This window comes from Diaphorina citri, unplaced genomic scaffold (genome assembly GCF_000475195.1).
Source record: "Diaphorina citri unplaced genomic scaffold, Diaci psyllid genome assembly version 1.1 scaffold293, whole genome shotgun sequence".
Lineage (NCBI taxonomy): Eukaryota > Metazoa > Arthropoda > Insecta > Hemiptera > Psyllidae > Diaphorina > Diaphorina citri.
In genome coordinates, this window is record NW_007377729.1 from 40,373 (window position 1) to 51,392 (window position 11,020).

General features: G+C 37.1%; 2 protein-coding genes across 3 annotated transcripts in view; both read left to right on the forward strand.

Annotated features, from left to right (window-relative positions):
• Positions 1–7,708, forward strand: part of LOC113466559 (WD repeat-containing protein 55 homolog) — a 16,424-nt gene extending 8,716 nt beyond the window's left edge. Inside the window, exons 3-4 of the mRNA XM_026822092.1 lie at positions 7,305–7,445; positions 7,592–7,708. Coding sequence (XP_026677893.1) covers positions 7,305–7,445; positions 7,592–7,708 — 258 coding nt within the window. The remainder of the gene's footprint in view (positions 1–7,304; positions 7,446–7,591) is intronic.
• LOC103507153 (WD repeat-containing protein 55 homolog) lies at positions 2,754–6,460 on the forward strand. Of its 2 annotated transcripts, none has more exons than XM_008471604.3 (6): positions 2,754–2,956; positions 3,422–3,582; positions 3,797–4,197; positions 4,463–4,883; positions 5,215–5,470; positions 6,228–6,460. In XM_008471604.3, the coding sequence occupies exons 1-6, from the start codon at positions 2,923–2,925 to the stop codon at positions 6,455–6,457; spliced, it is 1,503 nt and encodes a 500-aa protein (XP_008469826.2). In that variant the 5' UTR covers positions 2,754–2,922; the 3' UTR covers positions 6,458–6,460. The 2 variants fall into 2 exon arrangements, with proteins under 2 accessions (XP_008469826.2, XP_026677894.1); XM_026822093.1 differs by having other exon boundaries at positions 3,422–3,547; positions 3,762–4,197.
• Positions 7,709–11,020: the final 3,312 nt, after the last annotated feature.

An 11,020-nucleotide genomic window follows, 5' to 3' on the forward strand; every position in this document is an offset into this window, starting at 1 on the left:
TTAATGAGAGATGATTCTAATTTGGTTGAAACAAAGGTTTCATTTTAATTAATTTCAGTTTAAATATTTATGTAATTAGAGAGGTACCTACTAGGTTCCAACCTACTTTAGGTAGGATTTGAAGATTATAATGAGAAAAGCATGATGAAAACTATACCTATGAGTGGGAAAAATGTAAGCCTGAGTTGAGATAGAGAGAAGAGCTAAGGTCAACTTTACAAGAGATTTTTCAATAAGAAACTATGTCATAATCCTTGCAGAACAAAAATTTGTGAATGGTAAGTAAACAAGGTTTTTTTTATGAGAATGAAGGAGCATAAAGTTCATACTTCATACGTACTTTGGAGTGATATTTGGGTACATCTGTTAATAAACATTATTTTTTGAACAACCTCAGTGGTTAGTGCAGTGGTTTATCGAATCTATGTCATAATCCTTGCAGAACAAAAATTTGTGAATGGTACTTAAGTAAACAAGGTTTTTTTTTATGAGAATGAAGGAGCATAAAGTTCATACGTACTTTGGAGTGATATTTGGGTACATCTGTTAATAAACATTATTTTTTGAACAACCTCAGTGGTTAGTGCAGTGGTTTATGAAGCTGGCAGTTGGTTATTTCAGACCATGTACCTAAGTCATGATATTAGAACTTAATTTTGACTAGCATTCATACTCCCCCTCAGTGGGATTTTAGTCAGCCTCTCTCTTTTTGTACAGTAGGTACTTGATGGTTATTTTGCACTTGCAAAATAAATTTATTTCCATCTTCCAAACCATACAAGAGGACAATATGTAAATATTTAAGTACCTACCTACTTACACCTTTTTTTTTTTTCTTTTTCATCACAATACCTTTTTGCTTCATAGATTTCATAGGACTGTTTTGAATATTATCATAATCGGTAGAATTTTACGTTACAACTGAAATAATGGAAACCCTAGAAAATAAAGGAAATAGAACAGGTTATGTTTCTTACCTTATCAGAGGGAATAGTTCTTATACTGGTCATTTTAAATTATCTAAAATTGGGACTATATAATACAGCAACAGAATGATTCACAAAGAACTTCCTTTTGTTATTACTACTCACAAAATAAAACAAAATCCTGGAAACTAAATAATTATCACTCACTGAACACTTGGGGTGAAATTGATTAATTTATCACAAAAAATTCTAATGCAAACTTGAGTTATTAGAAAAGAACATGTTAAATTATTTTTTACAAGAAAAGAAACTTTCACGAAGAATTTAAATTTAATTTATTGTACGCCATCTCGGGGCATACAAGAGATACAAAACTTCTCAAGATACGTGCAATACCTACAGATACTTGAGTTGAATTTCTTCACTTTGCTTTTCTTATTTAAATTTTACATTTAGGAACTTCACTATACGTTTATTATCTCCAACATTATAAAATTATTCACGGTGGAAAATATTAAAACGGCAAGCAAAAGATTTCACTAAAATAAAATTATTTGATAATCCAATCGCCAGAAGAGAAGACAAATCCCAAGATACAAGAAATTTTTCAATAGTGCCCCTTGCGAGGAAGAAGAAGAACTGATTGTTTTTTTTTCAAGTTTTTTTTTTTGGGGGTCAACAAAGCGCGCGCATGTTTTCAATCTCTCCAGATTAACCAACTGCCAAACCAAAAGTATTGATGTGAAAAAATGGAAAAAAACAAGTTTTTTTTTGGGTCAACAAAGCGCGCGCATGTTTTCAATCTCTCCAGATTAACCAACTGCCAAACCAAAAGTATTGATGTGAAAAAATGGAAAAAAAACCTTTGTCTTAAATTCTGTTGAAAATTTACAAGGTGCCTATTGAGTCAATAATTATTTGTAAATAAATAAGTTTCTTTCTAAAATATAAATTTCATTAAAAATTCTATTAAAAATTAAAAAGGAATAATGAAAATTGGGCTCAAGTTGGGCACATTTCTTGCGCGATATCATGCCATAACCGCGAAAATTTTGAAATTCCTTTCTCATTTCTCAACCAAAATGGGTGCATTGCTGCATTGCATGTGCATGGTAGGGATGTAAATTCGTTGCAAATATATCGATAAATCGATATATCGATATATCGGCCCCTCAAATATATCGATATCGTGTGAAAAAATGGAAAAAAACCTTTGTCTTAAATTCTGTTGAAAATTTACAAGGTGCCTATTGAGTCAATAATTATTTGTAAATAAATAAGTTTCTTTCTAAAATATAAATTTCATTAAAAATTCTATTAAAAATTAAAAAGGAATAATGAAAATTGGGCTCAAGTTGGGCACATTTCTTGCGCGATATCATGCCATAACCGCGAAAATTTTGAAATTCCTTTCTCATTTCTCAACCAAAATGGGTGCATTGCTGCATTGCATGTGCATGGGAGCATGCTGATTTGCTGATAAACTGATAAAGGCATAAAGGGAAGAATAGGTTTTTTCTCAAAATTTCCAGAGTTTACCTTATTCTAATTCATTCCCTCTGGATTATTCTTCTTTCTACACCAAGAGCTATCGTCCAAATGCTAACCCATCTTGGAAGGTATGTCCATATTATTGTCGCAATTTCAATATGCACCTATCACAGAATTACGAGTGTTAAAACATTACTCATATCGTGACTACCTTATAGCTATTTAATCGCCCTATCAGGAATGGTATCTCACGTGAGGCGTAGCATTCAGCGACAAGCTAACCGCCTCCATACATTACTTTTACACTTCATCTTGTTACTTTCCTTATCCATTTCTCAACCAAAATGGGTGCATTGCTGCATTGCATGTGCATGGGACCATGCTGATTTGCTGATAAAGGCTTAAAGGGAAGACTAGGTTTTTTCTCAAAATTTCCAGAGTTTACCTTATTCTAATTCATTCCCTCTGGATTATTCTTCTTTCTTCACCAAGAGCTATCGTCCAAATGCTAACCCATCTTGGAAAAGATTCAGATATGGGTAAGATAATTTTTCTTTCATTACTTATATCACATAAATATCACACTTTTCTTTCATTATATGAATGAATAAAAAAATGAGTATAGAAGGAACCAGAAAGCAAGGTAGACCACAACTGAGATGGAATGATCAAATCAACAAAGATATCATCAAAAGAAATCAAAATCCCAGTCTCATTGAAAACCAACAAAAATTTAATGATAGAACTTGGTGGAGAGGTTTTCTGAATAGTCAACCTGTTCCACCAAACAGAACAACAGACTTAGGATATGTATGTACCTATGTATGTATGTATATCACATAAGTACGAAACTAACATACTATAACATAAAGATACTTGTGGTTCAATGAACTGTAGAATTTACTCAGAATAAGGGCTTTCAATGGATTTCCAAGGTTCAAATCGGGTATAAAATATAATGGAAAAGAACTAGACCTCACTGAATGTTTTAAAATTTGTTTCAGATGTAGGACTCGGTGATTCATCGGAAGACATGAGTGATGAAGAAGGTGGTCCTTCAAATATTGGAGGTAGTGATGATGATTCCTCTGATGTTAGTCTTACATCTGACTCAGATGATGATGATGAAGATGATGACAGTGATGATGAGGATGATGATGATGATAACATGGCCGAGACAGAAGATCCTGAAGAAAGATATGCAGAGTTAATGTTGGGACGAGAAAATAACACAGAGCCAGCAGTGATGATGAGGATGATGATGATAACATGGCCGAGACAGAAGATCCTGAAGAAAGATATGCAGAGTTAATGTTGGGACGAGAAAATAACACAGAGCCAGAGATGATGACAGTGATGATGAGGATGATGATGATGATGATGATGATGATGATAATAACATGGCCGAGACAGAAGATCCTGAAGAAAGATATGCAGAGTTAATGTTGGGACGAGAAAATAACACAGAGCCAGAGGAAGAGGATGATGATGATGATGAAGATGATGAAGATGATGACAGTGATGATGAGGATGATGATGATGATGACATGGCTGAGACAGAAGATCCTGAAGAAAGATATGCAGAGTTAATGTTGGGACGAGAAAATAACACAGAGCCAGAGGAAGAGGATGAAGTGGTCAAGGCAATCAGAAAGTACAAAGAAAGGAGCAAGGAAAGAAAGCTAACCGAAATCAAAGTAGAAGATACTGTATATGATATTTCATTTCACACGGGAGAAAATATTATTGCTGCTGCAGACATTACTGGTGATATTAAACTGTAAGAATTGTGATTAAACATCTTTTGTTTCTGTAACCTCTAGGAGCTTGGTCTTTGGGGGCCTAGTGTTCAATAGTTCAATTCCATCATGGAATTTACTTAGTAGCAGCATTTAGAGGTGGAAATTTGTAAAAGTTTTGCTTTGAAAGATTGGGTAATTTGTACCTTGTTTTGTTTCTGTGTCCTTTGATTAATATAATAATATCCTTTGATTGAATTTATTCAATAAATAGTTAATAATTCTCATTCTCTTTCATATCCTCAGATATTCCTACACAGAAGAGGAGGCAGAATTGAAATGCACGCTGGAGATTCACACAGACTCATGTCGTAGCATTGAGTTCAGTCTAAGTGGAGATCTGCTCATCTCGGGTAGCAAAGACCGTAGCATTGCAGTACACGATGTCACCACGGAGAAACTATCCCGTCTGTATGACACTGCACATGAGGAGCCTGTCAATAAAGTGGCTATTATCAGTGAGAACTTATTTGCCTCGGGCACTGATCATGGGGAGGTGAAGATATGGGACGTGAGGAGTAAGGAGAAGGAAGTGTTTGGAGTGAAGGGAATGGATGATTTTGTCACCTCCATGATAAGCACGGATAGGCACAAGTATTTGGCGTGTACATGTGGAGATGGCTCGGTGATGTCAATTAATTTGACAGCCAGGAAGTTGCATATCCAGGTAGGTACTGAGCTAGGAGTGTGCTGTATGAGTTGAAACTTACATTAATTTCCTTCCTTTAGGCTAAGAAAAGTAAAAAAGTATGGAATTATTAACTAGTAGATTTGGTGGGTGGAATGAATAAAGTTAATATTATTGAACAAGTGAAGTGAGGGCTGAGATAGATTCAACCACTTTCCTTTAGAATTTCTTTGTTTGTTCCCTACTACGAGTATTTGCCCAATTTTTGAAGAAATTTAAATAATATGTTCAACACTCAAAGAACAGTTTCCCATTAGATTTAGAGCTTGATCAGTCAAAATAAATAATAAAAATGTTATCTTCTCCACAGTCTGAATTCTACAAGGCTGAGCTGACATGTAGTGGTGTGGTGAAGCAAGATACCAAACTAGCTTGTGGTGCAGTAGACGGGTGTATTCTACTGTATAACTGGGGAGAATTTGGTACCAGTTCAGATATTATTGCCAAGTATGGACCTAAGAAGGTGGCTATCAACTGTATGGTGCCCATTACAGATAAGATTGTGGCGTGTGGATATGAGAATGGAGAAATACGAGCTACCAATACGTTCCCTATGAGACATTTGGGTAAGTTTTGTAAGACGCACTCGCACAGATTAGTATTGTGCTTTTTTTGCATCACATATTTTGAATAGATTTGATAGAGGAAACCGTAACTGCTAAGGTCTTATCGTCCCAAAATCGAAGAGAACAAATCTCACTCTTTAGGATAAAGTTCGTCCCAGAGGGAATCAAAACCTCAACCTAGCGCTTAGGTAGGTACAAGGCAGACGCGCTAACTAGGCTGACTACTTTGCACCTTTTTAGTCCGTCCTTCCTTTATTATTACTAATAATAAAAGGTATAGTGGACGGACTATTGTATTCGCTTCGGTGTCGGTCTGTAAAACCTCAACCTAGCGCTTAGGTAGGTACAAGGCAGACGCGCTAACTAGGCTGACTACTTTGCACCTTTTTAGACATTTATTTATATGAATAGTAGTTATAACAATAAGGTCCCAGAGGTATTTCAACTTTGCACTTTACATTTGCCAATATGTTGACGTTTGCCTATCTACTTCCCAGGTGTGATAGGTCAGCACACAATGTCAGTAGAAGCCCTAGACATATCACATGATGGTGAATACATAGCATCCTGAAACCTCAACCTAGCGCTTAGGTACAAGACAGACGCGCTACCGTTCGAGCTAACTAGGCTGTCTACTTTGCACCTTTTTAGACATTTATTTATATGAATAGTAGTTATAACAATATGGTCCCAGAGGTATTTCAACTTTGCACTTTACATTTGCCAATATGTTGACGTTTCCCTATCTACTTCCCAGGTGTGATAGGTCAGCACACGATGTCAGTAGAAGCCCTAGACATATCACATGATGGTGAATACATAGCATCCTGTTCTCTAGACAACACCATCAACTTCTGGGCCATCGACTACTTTGAGAATATTCGCCTCAAGACAGAGAAGGTGACGGATAAGAAGAAGAGGATGCATCATAATCTACCATCGTCCAAGTTCGGGAATGCTTCGGATTTCTTTTCTGGACTCACGTAGCAGTTTTTTTTTTTTTTAAAGATGTTTGACAGAGAGAACTGTAACTGCTAAGGTCTTATCGTCCCGAAATCGAAGAGAGAAGGTAGACAGGATAGGAGAAAGCCAGCCGTTCCGAGAACGAACATTATCCCATTACTCAAAGAACAGAACCAACCTCAGTGGTGCAGTTGTTAACGCGTTGGACTTTGGATCTGGAGGTTGGTGGTTCAAGTCCAAGTCATGTCATGAAATTTATCTAGGTGAAATAATCAGGGAACGATGTTTGTGACAAGCATTTAAATATGCTTAACACAATTAGAATTCCTTTTTTTTTACTCAAAGAACAGTTTCCCATTAGATTTAGAGCTTGATCAGTCAAAATAAATAATAAAAATGTTATCTTCTCCACAGTCTGAATTCTACAAGGCTGAGCTGACATGTAGTGGTGTGGTGAAGCAAGATACCAAACTAGCTTGTGGTGCAGTAGACGGGTGTATTCTATTGTATAACTGGGGAGAATTTGGTACCAGTTCAGATATTATTGCCAAGTATGGACCTAAGAAGGTGGCTATCAACTGTATGGTGCCCATTACAGATAAGATTGTGGCGTGTGGATATGAGAATGGAGAAATACGAGCTACCAATACGTTCCCTATGAGACATTTGGGTAAGTTTTGTAAGACGCACTCGCACAGATTAGTATTGTGCTTTTTTCTCATCACATATTTTGAATACCTAGATTTGATAGAGGAAACCGTAACTGCTAAGGTCTTATCGTCCCAAAATCGAAGAGAACAAACCTCACTCTTTAGGATAAAGTTCGTCCCAGAGGGGATCGAAACCTCAACCTAGCGCTTAGGTACACAAAGTGGCTATTATCAGTGAGAACTTATTTGCCTCGGGCACTGATCACGGGGAGGTAAAGATATGGGACGTGAGGAGTAAGGAGAAGGAAGTGTTTGGAGTGAAGGGAATGGATGATTTTGTCACCTCCATGATAAGCACGGATATAAAGTGGCTATTATCAGTGAGAACTTATTTGCCTCGGGCACTGATCATGGGGAGGTGAAGATATGGGACGTGAGGAGTAAGGAGAAGGAAGTGTTTGGAGTGAAGGGAATGGATGATTTTGTCACCTCCATGATAAGCACGGATAGGCACAAGTATTTGGCGTGTACATGTGGAGATGGCTCGGTGATGTCAATTAATTTGACAGCCAGGAAGTTGCATATCCAGGTAGGTACTGACCTAGGAGTGTGCTGTATGAGTTGAAACTTATATTAATTTCCTTCCTATAGGCTAAGAAAAGTAAAAAAGTATGGAATTATTAACTAGTAGATTTGGTGGGTGGAATGAATAAAATTAATATTATTGAACAAGTGAAGTGAGGGCTGAGATAGATTCAACCATTTTCCTTTAGAATTTCTTTGTTTGTTCCCTACTACAAGTATTTGCGCTAGGAGTGTGCTGTATGAGTTGAAACTTACATTAATTTCCTTCCTTTAGGCTAAGAAAAGTAAAAAAGTATGGAATTATTAACTAGTAGATTTGGTGGGTGGAATGAATAAAGTTAATATTATTGAACAAGTGAAGTGAGGGCTGAGATAGATTCAACCACTTTCCTTTAGAATTTCTTTGTTTGTTCCCTACTACGAGTATTTGCCCAATTTTTGAAGAAATTTAAATAATATGTTCAACACTCAAAGAACAGTTTCCCATTAGATTTAGAGCTTGATCAGTCAAAATAAATAATAAAAATGTTATCTTCTCCCACTCAAAGAACAGTTTCCCATTAGATTTAGAGCTTGATCAGTCAAAATAAATAATAAAAATGTTATCTTCTCCAGTACAATGCTGCAGTGAGCACCAAAGTTGTGATATAATAACACAAAGAAACTGCATTTATTGAAACCTAGCCTAACCTCAATCACCTTGACCTTGAACCCTTACCTTGAGTAGAGCCTTAGGAAAAGACATGGACCATCTGTTGACTTTGGACTGCACCTCATTCACATCTACACTTTGGTCTTCTTCCTTCTCCAACTTGGCTGAGAAATATGTAATTACCTGACGAGAAGAGAAGAAAGGTATTAAAATTATTTAAATTCTCTCCTTTTATAAAGACTAGCTTGAACAGAAAAGAAAGAAGAAAACTATGTTTGCAATTTAAGAAAATTCGACCGGGTATCTGAACATTACCTCGGGCTGGACTGGATGAGGTTGGATACTCGGCGAGACTTACACATGTTGCTACTGTTATACAATATACTACATTCCCAAGGGCCTCAATATTTCCAGGATACTCTGCTCTATCTGCAAAACATAACGCAGTATAGCACCAGAGCACATAATCTGAATCTCCTGGAAATTCCACTCAGGTATATGGTAATTCTTACCATGTATCTGCAGTTAGATTATGGAATTCTCTTCATAGGGATATAAGAAACTCACAAAGTCTAGGCGCATTCAAGACCTCCCTGGTGAAATATCTTAAAGGCTCACAGTGAAAGAAAAATTTAGTGGTTGGGTGGAAGAGCTCCTCTAGGAGAACCCTGCCACTTAAAAGAAAGCCATAAAAAAAAAAAATAAAAATAAAACCGTTTTTTCTAATGAAACTCAGCTCAATTGTTCTTGTCAGACAGGGTGTCCTTATGTAGCCAGTAAATCTTGTTTTCCTTAAGGTAGACGCGCTACCAACTAAGCTAACTAGGCTGGCTGGCTGGCTGGCTAGCTTGGAAGGTAGCGCGTCTGCCTTGTAAGTGCCAGGTTCGTATAAGTTGTAAGCTGTAGATACCCAACTTATGGAGCTGTTTGCCCTACACCTAAGCCTCTGAGTGGGCTTTTTGTGTATGAATTGTAAGCGCTAGGTCGCGGGTTCGATTCCTACCCGGCGCGCGGATTTTATCCTAAAGAGGTAAGGTTCGTTCGCAAAACGGCTGGCTTTCTCCTATCCTGTCCTCCTTCTCTCTTCCATTTCGGGACGATAAAACCTCCGTTGTTACAGTTCCCTCATTGACCAAGCAGCAAAATAACGCAAGTTCGGGGGATGGAAAAGCTTTTTCAAAAAGAACATTTCTATTCCTACATTTTAAATAATGAAAATGGCCAGCCTAGTTAGCTTAGTTGGTAGTGCGTCTGCCTTGTAAGCGCTAGGCCGCGAGTTCGATTCCCGCCCGGGGCGGATTTTATCCTGATGGGATAATGTTTGTTCTCGGAACGGCTGGCTTTCTCCCATCCTGTCTTCCTTCTCTCTTCGATTTCGGGACAATAAGACCATAGCATTTACAGTTCCCTCTGTCAAACCTCTTTAAAAAAAAATAATAATGAAATGAAATCTTTACTTAGAGTGAAATAAATCAACTACTGGTTTTTGTTAACAATAAATATAAATTTCACGACTTATTTATTTTTCATTAGTTTCTTATGAGTGGGGGGTATTGTACTTGTGGGGGGTTTGGTACTAGAGATTGCTAGTGATAGCAATCGAATTATTACTACACTTTCTATTCATAGCAGATTTTTTTCAATCTGATTTCCACTATAGTGTAGGTCATACTCTAGTCAAAATATTCGTACTAGCGTTTAAATGGGAGTTTTCTAGTCACAATATGATCACTCACACCGAATCGCCTGTAAAAGTATTTAGGGCCGGGAACACACGTTGAGATAATCAATCACTTAAGTTGGGCCGGAGTGCACAAAGTGAGTTTAAATTCCGTTTGAGTTTAACGTTTGGGTTAAGGAATCCAATTGGTTGATTTCAAAAATTACCAAAAAAAAAAAAAAAAAAAAAAAGAACCAATCAGTTCCCGGAGGGACGGACCCTGCTTGTTGTGTATGAATTGTAAGCGCTAGGTCGCGGGTTCGATTCCTACCCGGCGTGCGGATTTTATCCTAAAGAGGTAAGGTTCGTTCGCGAAACGGCTGGCTTTCTCCTATCCTGTCCTTCTTCTCTCTTCCATTTCGGGATGATAAGACCTCCGTTGTTACAGTTCCCTCATGGACCAAGCAGCAAAATAACGCAAGTTCGGGGGGAGGAAAAGCTTTTTCAAAAAGAACCTTCCTATTCCTACCATGTTAATGTTAAATAATGAAATGAATTCCCTACTTAGAGTGAAATAAATCAGGCACTGGTTTTTTTTGTTAACAATAAATATAAATTTCACGACTTATTTATTTTTCATTAGTTTCTTATGAGTGGGGGGTATTGTACTTGTGTGGGGGGGTAGATATTAGAGATTGCTAGTGATAGCAATCGAATTATTACTACACTTTCTATTCACAGCAATTTTTTTCAATCTGATTTCCACTATAGTGTAGGTCATACTCTAGTCAAAATATTCGTACTAGCGTTTAAATGGGAGTTTTCTAGTCACGTTATGATCACTCACACCGAATCGCCTGTAAAAGTATTTAGGGCGGGGAACACACCTTGAGATAATCAATCACTTAAGTTGGGCCGGAGTGCACAAAGTGAGTTTAAACTCCGTTTGAGTTAAGGAATCCAATTGGTTGATTTCAAAAATTACCAAAAAATTAGCCAATCAGAATGCGGCATTTTTTAATGTACTGTGACTGAAGCAT